Source organism: Squalius cephalus, assembly GCF_949319135.1.
Source record: "Squalius cephalus genome assembly, chromosome: 3".
Lineage (NCBI taxonomy): Eukaryota > Metazoa > Chordata > Actinopteri > Cypriniformes > Leuciscidae > Squalius > Squalius cephalus.
Genome location: NC_137124.1, coordinates 18,613,133 through 18,636,309, shown reverse-complemented (window position 1 = coordinate 18,636,309; position 23,177 = coordinate 18,613,133). Strand labels below are relative to the sequence as shown.

At 37.9% G+C, this 23,177-nt stretch overlaps 1 protein-coding gene across 1 annotated transcript; it reads left to right on the top strand.

Moving 5' to 3' along the window:
• Positions 1-1,027: 1,027 nt before the first annotated feature.
• Positions 1,028-21,907, top strand: alx4a (ALX homeobox 4a). Its single transcript, XM_079867342.1, has 4 exons — positions 1,028-1,737; positions 14,479-14,792; positions 18,336-18,464; positions 19,708-21,907. The coding sequence occupies exons 1-4, from the start codon at positions 1,392-1,394 to the stop codon at positions 20,023-20,025; spliced, it is 1,107 nt and encodes a 368-aa protein (XP_079723468.1). The 5' UTR covers positions 1,028-1,391; the 3' UTR covers positions 20,026-21,907.
• Positions 21,908-23,177: the final 1,270 nt, after the last annotated feature.

Genomic DNA, 23,177 nt, shown 5'->3' with positions numbered 1-23,177 from the left:
GGAAACTTCAAATAAACAAGAGAGAGGACCGTAAATAATCGTTACAATGTAGGCTACCGCAGCAGAATAAAAGAGAAAAAGAAAAAAGATATAAGCACTTAAAAACGAAATGCACTTTTATAACATGACATGAACCCATGAAATCAAAAAGATTTTGTACGCACATTAACTTACTAAATGTTTAATTTGCATAATTAAATGACAAAAAGTCGTGTTTTTCATGACTGAAACATTTGCAGGCCAAACTTCGTCATAGTTTTAAGCTACTGCGTCAGGTTTTACTCCACCTCGACCAAACATGTTTTTCAGCAAGGTTTGTTATTCCAATAGAAAAATGTAATAGCTAAAAACATTTGTATTTTTTATTGGAAACTACATAATTTCATGCTGATTGTTAAATAAAAAGAGCTGGCAGCCCATACCAACAACGCTATAGGTTACACGAAACATAATATGTTTGCAAGAACACCTTCATGACAATAAATGAGAATTAATTTAGTGAGGCTGCTGTGGCCTGAATCTTTCAATCTAGAAAAAGTTTTACAGCAATCTATAGATTTAAAATATTTAATTCAAATTTATTCGGGTTTAATAGTGTTTCTTTCAAATTGCATTAACAATTTAAATGCGAAAATACGAAATACGAAGTCGATCTTGATGGTGGCAAAGGCATGATCAGACCTGATAAAACAAGATTTTTTTTAAAAAAAAAACGTCAAAATGTGACAAATATATCAAACAGAAAAGAAAACCATAAGATAACAGTGAAACACATCAGTGGCTTAAACACAACAGACATATAATCCCATATAGAGCTCAAACTTGTTTCTTTGTTGCATTGCAGGATAAAGTCTTAGTTAAAAAGCATTGCGAATCAACCATTAAATTGTTCCCTCCGTTCTGCCCTTCACATTCAATCAGTTCTACATTTCATATCCTAATGACATTAATGTCATGTGTTAAGTCCCCCCACATATTTCCAACAAAACATTTTTTTCTTCTTCTTAGCAAAGGTCTGACCTCACCCATTCATTTCATCTACATAATAACCGAGGAGAGGTCTTGACGTGCGTAGTGGTCTATACCGAGGAGATCTGGGCTGCATCTTCAGAAGACGCATTTTTCGTTACTCCTCTAACCTTAAGGGGGCTTTTTAGCTTTTGGTTAGCTATCCGTTTCTGGAAAACATCTGAATCATTGTATAACCAAAGCCAGCTGCTGCACAAGTCTATGCGTGCGTGTGTGAGTGTGTATGTGTGTATTGGTTTGTACGAGGAAGAGGGAGAGAGCGTGAGCGTATCTGCTCACTTTGCTCTCCAAAAAAGGAAAAGAAAGAAAGAAAAAAATCGATTGGACGTCTTTTTCTTCCAGAAACTTTTTTTTTTTTAGGAATGAACGCCGAGACGTGCGTTTCATACTGCGACATGACATCCATGGATTCATATTATAGCCCATCTGCACCGCAAGGTAGGGATCACCAGGCGAACCCTTTCAGGACATTCCAGGCGAGTGACACCAAATACAGCCCCGCTTTCCTGACCAACAAAGGTCAGGCGTACGGGGAAAAAGCTGGGAGCCCGTTCCAGCAGGAATGCCAGTCATTGGATGCCACTGCTGGGGAAGGCACCTTTAACAAATACCACCTCTTCATGCAGAGGTCCTCCTGCAAAACTCCCCCAGACAGCAGCAAACTCCAGCAGGACAACGGACACAACGGAGGGCTCATCGCCTGTTATGGTGAGTTTAAAATCAAGCATTTGTAAAATAGAAAATAGTCTTAGTATGCAGAGAAGCAACTCAAGATGTCCTCTACTTTCTCGTTTCAAATCAATGCACAGCGTAGCGTTCAACTGCAATGGCATTAATGTTTTTATGACTCTGTTAAGATAATCTGCAAATCCCTCTAATAAAAAGCTACAATTAGACCAGGTTATTTTACTTGAGAGGCGGTTATTCATATTGATAATCACATCAGAGTGAAGTCCATCAGTAGGCTAATATTTACAAAGCAAATGCAATTGACTTCACAACTTACTACCAATATAACTGGCTCAGCTCTCACAGTAACACAATTAGGATGAGGCATAACCTCCCCCTTTATTAGCCTACATTTTACCTTTGAAGATTGAATCAAATTATATTTAATGCGATAATCTGAATTACAATTCTTAATACTGGATCTGAAGCAGACAATTGAATTAACACATTTTGGAAGGCAAATGCAACTAATTTTAAACACTTTTACAAGTTGTCGACGACACATTAAGGATTTTGACAAATTCTCTCACTCTATATGACCGCAGGCTCGGATCTGTAGCAATAGGCTACGCAATACGAAAGCCCTCTGGGCTAACAAAGTCAAGACTTGGTGAAAATGTTGCATAACTGTAGGTTATAAAATAGGTTACAAGCATTGCTAGCTCGTGCATTCGGTGAATTAAGTGTTGTGCTTTTATTTGGAATTAGTTAAAAGACATCGCGAGATAGCACAAAATAAAACACTTAAAAAAAAAAAAAAATCAAGAGCAACTAAATAAAAACGCTTCTTTAACCAATAGCCTGTAAAATGAGGGTACTGAAATTGGTACAGCCATGTGCAGCTTCAATTATAAACTGTAAAGGCATTTCATTTTCTACAAATGCAACAAAAATATTTCTTTCAACACGTTTTAGCAATCTGTGAAGTTAGTGTTCGTGGATGGAAACAAAATTAGCTACACGAGAGCTTTTCTCAGGATTCCCGTATTCTAATAATAGGTCTAATAATAATAATAATAATAATGCAATAAGAATGACCATGTTATAAAAAATATAAATTCTAAAACAGGAGGGACAAACATTTAAAAATATTTCCGGATACGGAAGCCAAAGAGTTGGTAGCGGTAGCCCATAATGAGGTTGGAAAAATGTTTCAATGTGTCCATAAAAGTCTTTTGCAAATGTTTGTTTTAGTTAATGCATTTTTAACAATGCACATATTTTAAACTGACACTAATGTGTTTGAGATTAAACGATTTTTTTCGACGTAACAAGAAAAATGTCAGGTGTGCTGTGCGACCACAGGCTATTAACGCTGTATGAACTGTCTGGAGTTTAAAATAAGAGAAGAAAAAAGGTTAAACAAAAAACAAAAACAAAAAATTCACAAAATAAGTTTAAGACTGCATTGTTTTTGGATTATTCGAAAGAGGAAATATATTGACAAATTTAAGAAAAACATGAAGAGGAAATTTTTTGGAAAATGGAATATATACCGATAGTCATTAATCAACTATTATAATATCAAAACAACCTTTAAAAACATGCTTCGACTTTCAAGAGTAAAGCAAAAATGCATCTTCAGACATTGGCTACAATCACTTGGTATTTTTCCCCCCCTGAAATTACCAAAGCTTGCAGTAGCCTAAATATATAGCAGGACTACGATAATCATTCAATATAGTCTAGAAAAACATAACACTGGCTGCAATAAGAAAGGGCAAAACGAATAGGCTGCATCTCAATCGGTTATAGGCCTAAGAATATTGTGTCCACTGAAAACTATAAGACTACGACAATTTTATATGGGGAAGAATGCCATACGGGTTCATCTAGGTTTAGTTGTCAAAAATATCAGAGGAACAGAGTGCAAAAGAGACCGTAAGAACATGGCGATATTATTGTCAGTTGCAACATCGAAGAGAGGGGAAAAAAGAAAGAAAATAAATGAACAGAAGCAGTAACACAATAACAACGGCATTAATAGTAACACGTTTAGAGATAAATTGCCTATTTAGAATTGTGACCGGATTGACACTTTCATACGACAAAATAGCCTACAAAAGCCATCATTCGTTTACATCTGCAGCTTTCGGGAACGCGCTGCATAATAAACGGATGACGCAACGAGATATAGACATAGGCTACATTAGATTTAATAATGGTCTGTTGTGCAGATGTTGTCAAATAAAAGTCCTATTTCCCAAACTATAATTAAAACCTCTCTGACAGAAAAAGACCATAGGAGTTGATTAACAGAACCTTACAAGTAGGCTAAATTAGCCAGTTTAATTTAAACTTAGCCTATATGTTATATAATGCCATTGCATCATAAATGAAAGATATTATAAAGTGTTACTTTGTGATGGTAAGAAAAAATGTTCCAATTAATCCTCCTGTAATATGCAGAAAGTGTCAGTGGTAAAGTGATGGATTTACCATCAGCAGCTGTCTTTGACATATAGCTCATTCATGAAAATTAGCAAAAAGCATCACAATAGAAATCAGAAATTGAAAAACACTTACTTGTCCATTTAAAAATAATGTCTGTCTATTTAGAGCAGGTAGTACTAATCCAAATCAGTGACAGCAAACCCTCTTGTGGTGAGGGAGTGTTGATATTCTTAACAATATCCTGCTTTATTCATGACGGGTAGTAAATAGGTTACTGAAGAATGCATGCATTTGGTGGCATCCTGTAAACAACAGCATCTCCAGAGTCTCAGTTCAAAGGGATAGCTTATTTTTTTAATAAGGGATAATGAATGCATCAATGTAATTGATCTAGAGGTTAGTGAACACTGAGTAACTGACTTAAACTGAAAACACATTTCATCCATTTTAATGAATGGGTTTATGACTGTTTGTGTGCTATTTTTACGATATTAATATATTTCCAATGAACGTTGCCACAAATGGAACTCTTTTGAGACAGTGTGTCACTCATATAATTAGGAAAAAGCAACTTCGAAGCACAAAGAATAACAATGCTTTCTGACGAGATTGGCCGATACAGATAACTACCGTTCATTAGGGCAATGAAATTACAACATGTGGTCTAATTTGAAAAACCACTTTGATTATCAAATAGTAAATCACAATTTATTATTCAGATGTGCATTTAAACCAAGAGCTTGTTAAAATGTAATGATTCATTCTGCTCTCAATAGACATCATTACAGCAACTCAAAAAGTGCAACATACAAAGTGTCCTGCCAGAGAAATTATTCAGGCCAAAAATGAAAGTTGCTAAGTAATTTTATGATGTGTGATGCCTACATAGAGGAATGATAATAAGTTAGTGATTGAATGAATACATAAATGCCTATTTAAACCAAGATACTTACCAAATTGAGTGTGGCTTACATAATTCTGCAGTCACAGACTAACACTTGCATCAACTTCACATTTCCCCTGGGCATGATTATTATATGCCGAAGAGGGAATGTGGTTTTCAAAACAAGCTTTTGACTAATTTCTCCTTTGTGGTCAGTAGTAATAACACAAAGAAAATGACACTCTTAAAAGGGAGCCCTTTATCACCTCGTCAGTGAAACCCCAATTTTACCACATCATTGTCCTTCATTAGTGAACATGAACACTAAATTGTCCTTACCCCAAAAAAAGATCACTATAGGTCAGATGTACATTGACATGGTCCCTGTTAATCAAGACTAAGGGAGCCCATGAAATGTCAAAGGATGATGACTTCATAAAACCTTGTAAAACAAATGCCTTGTACAAATACACAACGTGTCACCATCACAGCCTTTGCATTTGGCATGAGATGTTGATGGAAGAGATCACGTTTGGCAATATCAGCATTAAAGGCAACAATTAAGGATTCACTCACAATGCAAGTACATGCTTTAGATCAGGTCATGATGAACAAGGTATTTGTATTATAGACATTGATATTTGAAATGAATAGGCTAGACCGTGTTCATGGGATAAATCATTTAGTGTTTACAGTAGAGATAATCAGATAAGAAATGACGTTAAGTTTGATTGACAACCTATAGCGCAACAGGCAAAACTTGCAACTTGTGTTTGGGTTATTACTACTTTTTCAGTATTATTTTGTACTTTGGTGGTTGTGTGAATCATTTAGGCTTAAGCTTGCTCATAGTTTGTTCCTACTGGCAGTGTTTAAAGTCTTTGCTCCAATCAGTGTTTGGGACAACTACAAAACAAATCAGACCTGTTCCTTGTTCAGTGGACTTTTGTGCATTTTAATGATGGTGACTTTTTAGTTTAAAAGCTTTTAGATTCCTAGGTTGTGTACGTACGCTTTCATATATTCTCCCTGCTTGCAAATCTTTTTTTAAGACTCTCACTAAATAGCAAACTATAATTTATAAGAGTGTTTGGCCGATATGATGAATAACTATATGAAAGGAAGTAGCTCAGCTGCATTTATTTAATGAGCATTCACAAGCAGAAAGACCTTTTTCCGGTTGTAAAACAATTAAATTCTGCAGGTAGGGATAAAAAAAAAAAAAAAAAAAAAAAAAGTTTAAAAAGCCACTTTTATCATATAAAAATAAATAGAAAAACATAAATAAAAGATATCACATGCATATAATGACATAATAGTTTGATTTGTTGAAATATTCTCATTTATAAAGAACGTTATTTAATTTACACAACATCTGAAGTATAGGCTACTTTTAATGATTTCAACTGTATGAATTAATCACCATGTATTATTTACATTGGTAATAATTTGCAATGTCTGTATTACTACACTATTGTAATTTAAAATAATTATAACAAAAGCATGGATATAGTCAGAGTGGAACAGAAGTCCTGTGCAAAGAGGGGGGGAAAGCATATTCCCATAGTCTGTTGATCTAAGGAGAGGTGACAAGGACTTGGGATCATTTTACCAGTTCAAAATTTGGCTTTGCAGTTTACATTAGCCTCAGTGTGCTTGCCTGAGCACGGCAAGTCAGCAGTCGGCTTCAAAGACAAGGCCTCTATTTAAACAGCATAATCGAACCCAAATAGATTCCCTCTAACAGGTCTTCAACTACTAGAGAACGGCTGAGCATTTGATCAAAGGTGAAAGCAATTTTTATGTGAACAAACTGAAAATTGTTGCTTCAGATCTTTACTATTGATTTGGAGCTTATTGATAATATGAAAATAAATAAATATATATATATATTTTTTACAAAAAAAGGAAGATACTGTTATTTACTCACCTTTGTGTTTTGCTGAACTCTGTGAATTGCAAAAAGGGATATTTTGAAGAATGTTGTGGTAAGACCACCGGACTCCATTGATTTTCATTGTATGGACATTTTTCAAAATATCTTCTTTTTTGTTTTCTGCAGAAGAAAGCATACAGTAAGTCATGAGTTTAAAAAGACGTAAAAGTGAGTAAATGACAGTATTTCCAATTTTGGGTGAACTAACCAAAAAAAAAAAAAAAAAGAAAAAAAGAAAAAAGTGTTTCTCAAGTTTCTAATACTGTAATGTATGCCTTTATGCTACTTTAGATTTTGGCTCTTCTGTATTTTTTCTTTACATTATCATCTTACAAGACAGTGATTAGTTAGGTTTTTACAGCATTCCATAGTGCTTGTTAACTAGCGCACCGCTCCAATGTGGTTTCTAATGCCATCCAGGAGATTCCAAACTTTACTGAGGGTTTGGGAAATGCGATGTCAACTGCTTAACAAACAAAACAGTACAATAAAAAAAGAGAACAGTACAAGGCAAGTTGTTGCAACATATTTAAACTGATTTAATTCTGTAACCCTTGCACCAGAGACAACAGAGATATATTTGTGCCCAAGGACCGAAGCCACAGCCGAAATCACTAAAATACTCCACTTACACAGAGTACTTTAACTCGCTATATTTTTTCAGAAAACCACCAAATCTAAACTCTCCATAATCATAATTGTTTGAAAGGCCGCAACCAAACCAAGTAGTGTTAGTAAAACAAGCTCAAAGAGTTTTGATCTGACACCCCATGTTTTCTTTTTGACGGATTCAAACTGCATTTGATAAACATCCTCAGGTTTAAGCAGTCTTGAGTTCAAATACTTTTTGTCCTGACACTCCAAGGGAGCCGGAGGAGCGAAGCGAGCTGTGATTTATCGCGAGAAGCAGTTTAAAGGAAATGCTGTGTTTTCTTGCCCAGCATGTGCTCTTTGCTGCAGCCTGCTGGGATAAATCGTCCTCCAGGACTAGCTGTGCGTTTGGACTTCTCTGCGGATACCCATCAGAGTCTCACTACCGGGCGTTTTTTTTCTTAGTCGGCACCAGCTGAGACGCAACTCTCTCTCTGAAACAACTGCTGTCTTGTGCGTGTATATGTCTATTGAATAGAGTCACAGTTCTCTCAGAAGTACGCAACTTCAAGAACGAGAGGTGACCCCTAAAACGTAAAGCAAGTTATAGGAGGAGACAGTCCCTGTGGTTTGGTTGGGCTAAGTTAAGAATCGCGCCGCTGTTGTCACATCTGCCTTTGAGTATGTGATTTGCTCTGGTTTTGCAAATGGCTGCACGAGTAGACGTTTACTAATGAGGCTCCTTCTCTACTAATATCTTGTGGTGTCACGCTCACAATCACCAATAAAAAAAAAATCTTTCACCATTTCCATATGCCACCAGCCAGTCATTCTTCATATCACAACCTATCAATCTCTTGCCGTGTCCGTCTGTAAGAGCCTGAAATAATTAGATGGCGGAAGGGAAGTTCAGACTGTTGGCCTGGCTTCAGAACACAGAGCTGCCTATTACAATTCAATCCATATTTTAAGCACAGAAAACAAATCTAATTACTGATATAAATAAAAGCTTAGATGAGCAAACAGTCTTCCCCGATTTCCTTTACCATTTGCTTTCAGTCATAATAACGATGAAACCCGGCCTGACTACGTCTTATTTATGCCTTTTAATTTTGGCATATTTCACCATTAACCCTTCACAGAGACCCCAGGTAGCCTAATTTATAGTGTTTCTTTTATTTGCCTGCTGCTGACCCTAACAATCAGATTCTGTAAAAAAGCATAGAGGATGCCCTGCCGCTTTACAGCTAGTTAAATTACACTTTGATGTGTTCCCCCGTTTTCAGCTGGTACTAAATGACTGCCCCTTGTAAAGATCTGACCCTTGCTAACTCACGGGGTCGAGCACCGACATCCTACAAAGCCAGGAACCACTGGCGTCTCCCATCGAAGGCAAGGCACCTTTTTAGTGCAAGTGGATCTGGAACCACTGTGCTAGCCATTCATGCATATTTTATGAAAATATATAGTGGTGCCCTTTCCTCTTGATTTATAGGATATATCAAATGGCGACCCATTTGAAGATATTTTACTCTGGAGTCAGAGGTAAAAGTAGATGCTGTAAAGTAGGTTTACAAGCCCCATTCTTGTTACGCATACAGGTGTGAACCTACTCGGGTTAAAATGCCAATTAGTCTTTTTCCTGAACCTCACCGTCTCCTAACCTAGAGCTGAACTTCTTGTCCTGCCCTGGTAACTGATGCAATGACTCTCTTACCTCAGTGCACTGGAAAAGTAAAGGACTTCACACATCCCTCACTCTGTAAGGACGGAGAAGTGTGCTATCTTGGAATCAGTGTTATAAAAGCTGACGCACAGATAACTAGATGGAAAACACACAAATACTATTATGTCCTCATGAATTTTAAAAAGAAAATAATCGCTCACCTAAAACCAGTATGCAGGATGTCTAATAAACAAGAGAAATAAAATTTCACACACTACCAATGCTAGCAAAAACATTCTACATAACATGCATAATATGTTCAACGCAAATGCCGTTCTAAAGTTAAAAGCATCTCAGTTTCCACAAAAATATTAAGCAGCTTAACTGAGCTTGTTTCTTGTGCACAAAATCAGCATATTACAATGATTTCTGATGTATCATGAGAAACTGAAGACTGGAGTAATGATCCCATCACAGGAATGAATTACATTTTTAATTATTACAATTGTAATATTCTTTTCAGAATATGTTTGAATGTGTTTTAATCAAATAAATGTAAACTTGTTAAAGATAAGGGACTTCTTTCAAAAATATTTATGAATCTTAATGCCACATATTTGAATATGTGGTAGTGTACGTTAGACAATCAAAAACATCAAGCAAAACATTTAAAATATGTAATGAATAAATCTGAAAAATCAGTGATCAATAGCAGTGAAAATACAAGTAGCCTAAAGATAGCCTAAAATGGACAGTGAATAGATCCCTTGTTCAGTCAATTCTGCTAAAATAATATTCTCACTTGCAATTTACTGTTGATTTTTCTGGTATTATCTGTGGTAGACATTTTTCCTAAAGCCAGATATGACCTCATGAAACTTCAGTGTGTCTAACAGCACCACAAACAGGGTAAAACAGCATGACCATGTTCTGCTCTGCATTTTTTTTTGCAATCTTCAACCACTACCCCCCTCAGAGCTCCAGTTCAAAACTTTTTCTATTCTGACAGAAACATTTTGCCGTGAGATTTCTTGCCCAGAAGGCAGGTCATGTTACTCGCCCATATGGTGGAGCTACGGGGCAGCCAATTCTCTGTTCACCTTGAGCAGCGGAGAGCCTGGGTTGAACCCTTGGTGGACTACGAGACTGTCACAATACTCTAGGTCTGCCAAAAGCCATCAGTGACACGGGGTATAAACAAGAGCCTTTGATCGCTAGGCCCCGATTTCAAACAGGCTGTCAGCTTTTCCATGTGGGGGCAAAAGGCGTGAGGCATCTGAAGGGACAAGCTGAAAATATTTATGTTTGAGTAAATTCGCTGCTCCCACTTGCTTAACAAGATGTGTCAGTCGTGGGCAAGTGGCAATGTGGGAACCATTATACCCCCAGGCCTGGCTCCATGTCTGTCATGGCTGAGCCCATGGTGCCTGGAAAAGGCAAATAGGGAGACAACCAAAAGGAAGCATATACAATGTGATATATGGTCAAGAACAGGAGCAGTTCCTAAGGCATATACCTACAAAAGGTAAAGACAAAAATGCTATATTTACATAGCTGAAATCTAAAGCTCTCTAAATCTAAAACAAACAATAAGAGTTAAAGGGATAGTTCACACAAAATGAAAATTGTCATTTACTCAGCCTAATATTGATCCAAAACCATATGACTTTCTTTTTCTGTGCAACATAAAGATAAATATCTCAGTAGCTAAGTTTATGTGCACCCAAAAAATGAATGGCTCAATTAGACTGAAAGGCCTTCATATATAAACATCCCAATCGATCAGATTGAGCTTGACCCAAATTAAATTTTGATCACATTGAAAGGGGTGGTGTAGACCTGAAATAATACGATCAATACTTTTTTACCCAATCGGATTAAAAAATACCTCGCGCACATGCGCAGTGCTGTGATACGCATGTTTACCAGACCCCTTTTACAATAAGTTTACATACGTTTTACTTATTATGAACGTGCAAACTGTGTGTTTATTTACGTCTTAGGAACTGTGTCAGTGGAGGAAACCGAATATTTACAAAATATTTGCTAAAAAATCTTTTTTGCCATATTTGTTAACTTTCCATTAAGGTATGTCATCAAGGCAAAAACGTAATTTATACTCACGGTAGCTCCGGTAACATTACAGTGGTGGCTTTTTCTAGTTCCCAATGAGGATATAATATAAATACACAAGTAAATGAAAATGTGAATCGAGTTGCAAAGTTTAGGATTCCTATAAACAGAACTTTATGAATCTGAAATCAGAATGGATTTATTTGGATTGAGGAAAATTAGCACATTAGCCTAGATTTTTTTTGTCCATACAATAGAAGTCAGTCAACAGTCACCAAAACAGTTCAGTACCCAACGTTCTTCAAAATATATTTTGTCTTTCTTAGAAAAGGTTTGGAATATCATGAGTGATTCATTTCATTTTTTAGTGAACTATGCCTGTAAGAGAGAGATTCAACCAAAAGCCAGATGCCATTAAAAAAAGCTGGTTCCATTTTATGGAGTGTATTATACATTATCTTAATGTTTTTTTCCCTAGGCAGAATCAATTTTTCAAATCACTGACACCACACGAGATTCACAAAGCCACAAATTGTTGTATTGATCACAGTTCACATGGTTATTGGCAACTGAAAGATTAGAACTTGGAGGAATGAAAGGCTGGTTGTGCCAATATGTTCTTGTTGGACACATTACCAGGGCTGGACTAACTACATGGGCGTTTGGGCATGTGCCCAGGGACAACATGCTTAGGGTGTGAACAAATCAGGGCCGTACAAATGGTTTCAAATAGTGGGAGATGTGAAAGAGTGAAAAGAGTGCAAAATTTTTACTTTTAGCTTGTTACTGGGGCAGTGCCTTCAAAAGGTACATATGTGGCTTATCTACCCCTAAATTAATTGTTTACCCAAAAGTTCAAATTATGTTATTATTGTTGTTCCAAACCTGTATGACTTACTTTCTTCCTTGGAACACCAAAGAAGATATTTGAAGAATGTTTTAACCATACAATGAAAGTCAATGGGGTCCAAAACAACTTTAGACCCTGCTGACTTACATGTCATTTCAACACACCTTCTTTTGTGTTCCACAGGAGAAAGAAAGTCATACAGGTTGTCAGATGCCAGAATTTGTGCGTTTTAGTGGACTATGCCCTTAAAGGGATATTTCACCCAAAAATGAAAATTAGCCCATAATTTACTCAACATAAGCGCAACGTAAGTTGTTCTTTAGGCGCAAGTAGACTGCGTATGGCCGTTTGGACGGAAAATAGTTATTTTACTTTATAAAGTTTTAAAAATGGATATTTTTCTTACACAAACAGATCGCTTTCCTTTAGAAGGCCTTTATTAACCCCCCTGGAGCCGTGTGGAGCAGTTTTATGATGGATAGATACACTTTTTTGGACTTCAAAACAGAAACAACCATTAACTGCCGTTATAAAGCTTGTAAGAGCCAGGATATTTTTTTAAATAACTCCAATAGTATTTTTTCTGAAAGAAGAATGTCATTTTGACCTAGGATTGGGGGTGAGTAAATCATTGGCTAATTTTCATTTTTGGGTGAAAAATCCCTTTAATATAGTAGCCTACCATTAGATGCTAATATGCACCCTGTTTGGGGATAAAATACAAAGGAGTACTTTTGAGGGTACTGCGCCAGTTACAAGCCATTGACAATCTCTCTCATGGGGCACCACAATAACCTAATCTGGCTCTGAACATTACCCTACATGGTTCTGTGAGGAGGTGAGAAAAGCATGTGTACCAGTAGCATTTACCCATCTGCCCCTCAGCTCAAACCCGAGAAGGCTTTAATCAAGTCTCGCATTAGAAAATGAACACCTCAACACTGCATCACCTAAAATAACTTTCTGTCACTGAGCACTGAGCTAAAGTAAGACATAAAGCTCAGGGTCGCCACTGGATCACATAAGAAGGGAACATTCCAAAAGGAACTCTAATCCAGCTTTACACCCTATTCCTCCATGCAGTTAAATGAGTGAAACAGAGAGAAACAGCCAAAAGTCTGCCAATACAGCCATCGAGTTTGTAAGCGTTATGATTTGAGTGAGCATGCCAGTCTTTGTAGCACAGCTTTTCCACAAAGCACAGACAGGTAATGAGCACTGAGAGAGAGCTGGAGAAATGACCTAATGTACTGGAATCCTCACATTCATTGATCTGACTGAATTTATGACCGGCACGCTGACTGGGGTTTCACAGCTGAGCTGCTGTGTGCTTCCAGTGGCTTGACGCAGAAAATTACTACTCTAGGGCCGCTAGTGCGGCCTCATTGCGAGCCAAGCTCCATTTTGCACCCTTTCCACAGACTGTGTGTATGTTTGAGGCTACACTCATCAAACAGGGCAGTAGTCTTCGAATTGTGCCCAAGTGGGAAACCGGTAATTTTCTGTCAGTCTGCAATTACAGCCATGGTGTCTGTTACACATGAGCAGCTGATTCATGAGCTGAGACTGGTGGCCGTTACTACAACCACGGGTCTTACAACTATGAACGACAACACTACATTGCCTTGGTTAATATTAAATTGCATGCAATATTATATTATATTGACCAATATTATAGCTAACACTTAGATAAGTTAACAGTATTGTTTAATTTGTTAACATTATTAATGTAGGGTAATTTCTACATTTCTGATGCTTGATAGTAAATCTGTTAATAATTAACATTAAAGTATTACAAACAAACATTAATTGGTAATGAACAAAAGCATATTAATTAACATTACCTATATTCATAAATGTTGTAAAAATTGTTCATTGTCAGATCATGACACCCAAAAGTATTAAAGTATTACCTATATATATTTTCAATTTCCAAACATCACTGTAAAAAATAGGGATGGTATTAAAAATGAAATTACACCAGGTTTTAATGACTTTCCCCCCTATGTGTTTCTATAAAATGTAAATATTTAGTTAAAAGGATAGAGTTTTTAAAAATATATATACATATAATAAAATACAATGCACATACCAGCAAACATTACTTAATTCTTAACAGAAAAAATGTAACTTTGAAAATTAAAAAAGCTCAGATTGCTTCAGAGGGATTTACTCTTATAATATAAATTTACAGTAAGTCATTGGAGTGACTTGGGATGAAGAACACAATGATGATAGGAGAATAATTGCTGTTAAACCAAGCCTCAAATGAAATTAAATCAAATTCAATAATGACCCTTCACAAATGTCTCTTTTTCTGTCTACAGGTAAAGACAGCACAGGGCTGACAGATTCTGAGTTGCCCCAAAACAGTGATCCTGCAGGGATGGATGGCAGCTACCTCAGCATAAAGGAGTCAGGAGTGAAGAGCCCCCAGCAGCCAAACTCAGATTTGGCTTCTCCGTTGTTGGACAAGGCCGAGGGAGAGAGCAACAAGGGCAAGAAAAGACGTAACCGTACCACCTTCACAAGCTATCAGCTAGAGGAGCTGGAGAAAGTCTTTCAGAAAACACACTATCCCGACGTCTACGCTCGGGAACAACTCGCACTGAGGACTGACCTGACAGAAGCTCGTGTACAGGTGTGAGACACATTTACATTACCAAATTCAATAACATGTTTTGAATAACCTTGTACAATGAGGCTAGATCAACAATGAAGTCTCTCTCAACTAATTTTAGTCCATTTGAGCTTTGAAAAATGAGGAATGGAAGTCCTGTTAATATAGACCAAGAGGTATTTTTCAAAGTTGGTAAAAGAACAGCGACACTAGGAGGAAGAGTGATTACACTCAGTGCAAAGAATATTAAAAGTAAATAGAGAATACAGAGAAAAAGCTGTTGAAGTTGGCCGTCACAAGAGATCATAAAGTAAAAAGGGGCTTTCAGATTAGACATGTCAGGGTCTGCTTTCATCTCGAGCCTCTACCTGAACCTCTGAGCCCAGCTGTATTAAACTCAGCCTAGGTCTGGAAAACCAGAACCTTTATGTGACCCACCCCCACCCCTACCCCTAAATTTGCATATAATCCCTCCAACACTACTGCTGCATTCCTGCATCAACAGACAGACCGGGAGATCCCTTTACCCGACCCTGAATGTGCGCTTTACTTAGAAGCCCTGGATTTACACTGTTTGTCTTTCATTAATGTCCCACTCAGGAAAGAATGTGTCCCTCCCTGCTCTCAAGGGTAGGTGAGAGAATCTGGCCTGAAGTTCCTTCACATGGTGAGGGATGCTTATGACTTATATCCATGTACACGACTAGCTATAACTAAAGAATAATTGGAAACATCCAAAGAACCACAATGGTTCAGTTCCAGGGACAATGAACACTGTCAAACCTTTCTGAAACTTATAAGTGAAGCCTTTTCTCATCTACTCTCTACTTTGGGACAGCACAAAAAGATACCTATTTTTACTGCACATTACCCTAATGCCAACCATAACATTTTTTACAGCAACATGAATGACAAAAACAAATGACTCATACGGCGAAAAGCAAGCTTAGGTAGTTGCATGTGCTCCGACAGTGATGCATTTGTGCAAGCAACTAGAGTTAGAGTCTGGCTCGTTCATTTGCTGAACCCACCACTCCACCCATTCGTTGCTTCTTTACTCTCCTATCTTATTGAAGGCAAAAAGTCCCACATAATAACAGTACTTATGTACAGTCAGACTTACTCAACTGCATTAGTGTAAATTACTAATGTCTCCACAAATTGGCTGAGATTGTTTTTTCTTTGTCTTTCTAAGAAAAAGATCTGATAATATTAATATACTTCATATGTCTGGATACATCTGGTAAAAGGTTAAGGGCTTAATATGCTATAAATAGCATTTTACTATAATTACAGTTCTGGAGGTCAAGAAACAAAAAAATGAATGATTCTGAAGTAGAAGAGGTGAGCTTGAGTGACAGCAGAGTCAGACCATCAATCCTCAAAGCTACTCTGGACTTCAAAGCTGTTTTTTTCTGCTAGGTTTAGTTCAGTGTTTCTGTTCTTTCTCCCCTGGTGCTGGAACATAAATAAAGCTCCATAATAAGCCTCTAAGCTGCTTTAGCTGTCAACGTCTTTACCAATTACTGTGTTACTAGCCCGCATGGACAACATACAAAAGATTAAAAAAGACTTTTCTACTACGTTTCTAACAGGTGCTGGTCAAAATTAGTTGACTTGTTAATGTTGGCAGCCTTGAACTTATTCACCAGCAACCACTAAAGAGAAAGAATGATTGGAAATTTTTTTAAAGAAACCAAAAAGCAAGCCCAAGGTTGCACCAACCACTTCTGACAAAAATACAGATCCAAATAACTCCCCATCTATGGTCTCTCTTGCTCCCTGCCAGTCTAGTTCAAAGGTGAACTTTTGGTGTAAGCATTATACAACACACCTCAGTATTGGCTCATCAGTATGAGAGGTGCAAGGGAATCTTTCCACCACTCGTCTACACGCCTCTACTGGGTTGGAGAGTCAGATATGGAAAGCCAGGGGCTTAAGAGTCAGGAAATTAAACATAGAATGAAAACAAACTCCATTTTGAACTTTCTTCCATCTTTCTTTTCGATCTCACAACTTCCATGCTTAGATTTATGAAAGGGAAGACAGTCTGAGAAAAAGATAAATATAAAAACAGGAATAAAAATGCTGTGCAGACAATCATAATAAATGGACATCTTTGCATTCTTAGATGCCCAGACGGTATCAAAACCTAGCATCAATTCAAAACACAAGGATGCAAGCGGAGAGCCACAAGAGTGATGATGCTCTCTGAAAAAATCTGAGCAAAACAAATGTTCTTTTATTTCCAGGCAGTTAAGCTCTACAAACATATGATGTGGAGCCAAGGGACAGTGATGTCCACCACCAAATTAAGTGCAAACAGAGCTAAGGTGCTATCAAGTTACGCTTAGAGATAGGCTGACATCTTGCTGGCAATGGATGCAATAACCACAAACTGATTGACCAAAGGGCCATCCCCAGATCCAAGTTCAAGCTCCGTGACGAATTGAGATTGCAAGACAAAAGAAAGGCTCAGCTTGAAAAAAAACTTTCCACTCCACAAATCAATAAACAGATACTTCTAAACAGAGAAGAACAGGGATTAAAAGAATGGAATTTTTGGCAGCTCTTCAGACTGCGAACCATGAGAAATCACTTTGTGTAATTTGTTCTCTAATTCCCAGATCTCTAAATAACCATCTATTCAGGGACACAATGCATATTTCTATAGAAAAGAAGAGGGAAAAATGTGAAAGAAAGTGTAACTTGCCAGATAAAATCCAGTACTAACTGTTTGTTAAAAGGAAAGTTTACCCAAAAAGTATAATAATATCATTTACTCACTCTCATGTCTTTCAGACATATGTGAATTTCATTCTTCTGTGGAACACAAAAGAAGATATTTGAAATACATTTTCAGATGCTTTTGGGCTGCAAAACAACATTGGAGCCCACTTAATTTCACTGCATGATCAAAATATATTCATTTGTGTTCAGCACAGAAATTAAAGTCATGCAGGTCTGGAATGACACAAGAGTGAGTAAATGATTTTCATTTTCAATTCACCTTTTCCTTTCTAAAAGCCGAGCAGCAATCTCCTAATCCATCAAAGCAAGCATGTGCTGGTAGTGCAGGAGGAGGAGTGAAACGGTTATTCGAAGCCTCTGGACCCGGTGGGTTCCTGCTTTCCCCTCCCTGCCCCCTGCTGCTGCTGATAGCTCTGATAGAAAAGAAACTCAGAGGAGGCCATCACAATCTGTCAGCTCCCACATCATCAAACAATGGCCAGGTCTCTCCGAACTGTTTCCAGGAAAAGACGCTGATCTATAATACAGCCAAATGGCTTCCTACATGAGCTCTAGACTTACAACTAAAGTGGCTAGTGACTTTCTAGGCACCAAAAAGAAAGTGCAACTAGACATTTGATACCAAATTAGTTACACAATGTATTTAAAATAGAAAGTTTGATAATAGATGTTTATTACTCTGTCAATAAATCTCCACTAAGAAAACATTTCCTCTCTATGATGTAACACCACAGGTGGCCAGTTTGCATGAGGTCATTTAATCACTTACTAATGCGATATCCTCATGATTAAGGGTTGATGTCTTGCTTGCAGGTGTGGTTCCAAAACCGAAGAGCCAAGTGGCGGAAAAGAGAGCGTTTCGGACAGATGCAGCAGGTCCGGACACATTTTTCGACGGCCTATGAACTGCCTCTTCTCACTCGGCCAGAAAACTATGCTCAGGTATAGTGCTATCTCCAGTAATAAATGAAAGTCAAGGAAATATCAGAAATTAATATTAATAGTTAATAATGCTGATTAAGGATGGAAATTGTGAAAAATGTTAAGAAAAAAGTTCCATTCCATTATCAGTTTTTTAGTACTTATAAAAAAAAGTTTTGTTCATGGCTCTCCAAGTACTTTTAAGGAATATATATGCGTTTACACAGACTTTTTAATTACTTCAGAATAGGAAAAACTGAAAACGTTTATCTTTAACTATACATTCATTGTCATATAAAGAACCAGTAACTTCACTGAATTAACACATTCAGTTGTAAACTGTGTGTTTGATTCACTAATTTGAGTCATTTGTTCAGGAACTGATTGTGCTTTATGTTTATGATTCAGTAAAAAGTATCAATTCAGGAATCAGACTACAATGGTCGCACTTTCTGTTTTGTACTGATGTTGCGGCGCCACTTAAGTAGTGCGGGGAGCCCTGTCAGAGTGTTTTATTAAGACTGTTATTAGAACGGACTGTCATAGTTGGGTTTATTTGAAAGCTATCTTTATGATTAAGTTCACTTTTTAAAACCTAAAAAGAGTGAATATTGGTGATGAATTTCAAATGAAAAACAGTAGGAAGGCAGACAACTGACAATTTCGAGACCTAAGGAAACACAATGTCGAGGTCAGGTCAGACCAGGGCTGTGGCCGAGGACGACACGCCTTCACAGGAGAGCCAAAGAATCTCCTGGATTTATTATGAATATGTGGCCGGGTCGGAGGGCAGGGGTGGCTCTTTGGGGAGCGCGCCTGCAGCTGTGGAATGCAGCTTTGCTCACATCTGGGGCATCTCCCTGAGAGGGCTTTCATCTCCCTCCACAGCCCTCCCTCAGACCCCCACCTCCCCAGGCCCAGAGCAGAATACAGCCCTATCAATTCACTCTGTGCTCCCTCCGCTCAGCAGAGGAGGTTACTCTGGGTGTTGAAGGAGCGTACAGAGACAGGCATTCCTCCTCCACACTAGTCAAGCAGCTCCCACTCAGTACAGGACCAGATGAATGCCCCACAGCTCTTGATATATCTCCACATCGAGTACCACTGAGGATTCTGCACCTTCGCCAATGCAATATTTCAAAACAAGAGGAGTCAGACTTGATAAATGCTCTCAAGACTAGAAGTTACATTAATGTTATTGATGCTGAGATTGCAGAATGTAAATGCACTATACCTTAACCTTCTGCATTTGACTTCGTTGCAGATTCAGAACCCTTCTTGGATAGGCAGCAGCAGTGCGGCATCTCCGGTGCCGGGCTGCGTCGTACCCTGTGACTCAGTCACTTCCTGCATGCCACCTCATCCACATGCTGCTAGCGGAGTGTCTGACTTCTTGGGTGTGCCCAGTCCTGGAGGTCACATGGGACAGACACACATGGGCAGCTTGTTTGGGAGTCCAGGCATGAGCTCTGGCATTAATGGGTACGATCTAAACATGGACCCCGACAGGAAATCCTCCAGCATCGCCACACTGCGAATGAAAGCTAAAGAACACAGCGCAGCCATCTCTTGGGCTACATGACTCCCCCAACTTTAGGACGTTATCTCTGAAGTCCCTCAACAAACAAGAGAAGGAGGAGCAAATGTGAACATCAGTTAGCCACCAAAGCATGACCTGGGATCAAGGAGTGTGTGGATTGACAAAGACAAGAAAAAGTAATTGAGAAACCATGAGATTTATTTCGATTTGAAGTCTAGAGAGACTAGGGAAAATCAGAGATCATAAAACTGAGAATGTTCTGGCTTTAAAACAAGAAATACAAGAAAGACGACAGAAACTTGACATTTGAATGCATACAAGAATTAAATGAAAAAGGAAAAAAATAACGAATGGAAAGAAAACCCTGCACTTATCCGCCACTAGTGTCCCATTTGTAAACACACGTAAATTTATCAAAACGCATCTGGCTTCGTTTTCATCTCAGCATAATCAAAACCTGTTTAATTCTTGTTCTGTCACAGACTCCTTTTTCTAAATATGCCTTCCAAGGGACAAACAATACAGTTTCTCACAGTAAAAACTTTCCCATTGCAGCCTTTATCCAAACAATTATACAGTAGTAATCGCCGTTTCCCAATATAAAACCTGACAAAATCCCTCAGTGAACAACTACTACTGCTACATTGATTCATTTCTTCATATTTATTCATTTGTCCTTGTAGAATTCGGCTATTTAAGATATGTACTACACTTGCAGAAAAGCATACCTCTCCTGCAGGTAACTAGGCACTCAATGCAGGCTTCCTCTTGCCTTAATGAATTGTGTCCCTAGTACAGGAAAAAGACAAGTGCAATCTGCCAGTGCAAAGCCAAAGCAATACAGTTAAAGAACATAAAATAAACAGGTGGCACTTTCTGTCCACACTGCAATCTATCTTTCTATTATTTGCAGTCTCATTTCAATTTCTCTGCAGGAAAGAGTTGTAATAAAGCCGTTTGCCAAGATTTTATACAAATCTTGGATCCATCACACCAACTGTCAAGTTGAATGTCAATCTTCATTACGAACTACAATCTACAAAAAGGATGCAAAAATAGGATGAGAAACTTTTGCTTTACTTGTGTTTTGAAGATCACAATATTCTTGCATCTTTCAGTGAACTTTGGTGCCTTGGCTACTCTCCCCTCATTCTCCATGAAATTGCTGCCTGAAATTTGAGCCATGCTTCATTATTTTTTTGGCAGAAGGCCTCATTGCACCATCTCAAATGAAACTACCAACTTGCCAATCTAGGCATTATCCACTATGGCTCTGATTGGGTGGACGCAAAACTGGGTTTGGTGACAGAAATATAAAGTGAGCACCATTTCAAGGTACTACGAGCTTTCTACTTTTCCAAAGTTAGATTTAGATCAGGTAAAACAAAGCTGTTTGAAATCTGGAGCTGAATCTGATACGTTCTGCCCTTTGGAGAAGCCATTTCTAATTTGTAAATGAGAACCACATTTCCTTTCCTTCATTCTGCTGTGCAGCTTATCTGGATCCCTGGAGATACGTATATACACACACAACTTTTTTATTATAATACCAGAGCAGTGACTTACCTGGTTTGGGGGGGGGGGGGGGGGGGGGATCACAACATAGAATCGTGTTCCATATTGAGGTCTTTTTCAGACCGACAGAAACTAGGCTTCATTACTTAATGTTTTTAAACAAAATGCATAATGCATTTGACACAATATCATGTTAAAATCACTTTGTAAAAGAACCTCATTACATAAAGTTCATTAGAGATCACCTCCTTACAGCTGCTCAGTCTTGTACTCCATGGCCTGGAAATATGATATGTAAAGTGTTGGAGCTTCATGAAGTTCGAGCCATGCTTCATTAATTTTTTGGCAGAAGTCTTCATTGCATCTCATGACTGAGCATCTCATCACCCAGCCTAGCAAGGGACCTGTTAAATAAAAAAAAAATAAAAAAAAAAAAAAAAATAAAAAAAATCAATGATAATGTTAATATGCTTTTCAGCAGAACTAAAACTGGCACTTTTTATTAAAGCAGACCCGTGCTGCACCGATCCCATCCACTAGAGTGGCAGTTCAACCTCCAGTCCTCATTAAAAGCCATGAGAAGTTCTGCCAGAGCAGAATTGTGAGTCCTGACATTGTCACTTTTGGCCTTTAAGGGGTTACTGAGAGGGTGAAGTGACTATAGTTTTCCGGTGTTCTGGGAAAGGACAATCCACACAGCTGTGTGCGGGGTAATGCAAAACAAACATGCCTCGCACATGCTTCCCTTCAGCTGTCATGGCTCTTCTTTCAAAGCCCCATGCTGAACAGGGCCCGGCCTGCTACCCCAGCCAAAGCATCAGCCCTCAGCGACTCTGAGTCCATGCACATCCATGCTCTCAGGCAGTCTTTTTAATTAACACTGAGACATCTGCAGAGAGGGATTCTGTGACAGAACAGAGCAGCCTGGGCTCTGTGTTAGCCTATCTTTAACTATTGTGGAGCCAGGAGGGGCGTCGATGAAGCTCAGGTCAACACTATCATTAGTTTATGTAGTATCAGCACACACTTACACTTACCATTAAATGAGCTAATATGCACATAACCGAACACAATTCTTTGCATTTGCTTTTCATACTCTTGTATTTCATTCAAAGGTAAATCCTAACTAAATATGTAAAAAGGTCAAGAAAGTTCTGTAGAGATTGTACAAGATTAGAACAGATTGTTCTTGAAGGAAATGTTAATTGTACAGTACAATTGACAGTAACTTGCAGATGCCTACGAGTTACAGAGATGCTTAAATCTCTGTCCCATCTCTCAAAACTTATACTACTGAAGTAGGCATATCCAAGTACTAGAATAATATAATTCTTTGTTTTGTGTGTGGTCGCATGTACGGTTTTCTTTGGATTCCTTTCTGGCATAAAATACCATTGGACCCGTTCTTTTGTAAAAATATCCTTATTAGAAATATATTATTTTATGTGTGACTAAGGGCTTTTGTTGTATTGTGGGTCTAGGGATAAAATGTGATTCATTAGTGTTTTTGGTATGTAAATTAACCTAAAATAGTTGTGATGGCTTTAAGCTAAACATATGGCTTTTGAATCATTTTGAATAATTATTTACTTTCAAGCTTGTTTACGGTCTATATATATTGTGTGATTTACAACCGTAAGTTATTGCACTTACAATTTTTTTTTTTTATTGTTGGAATT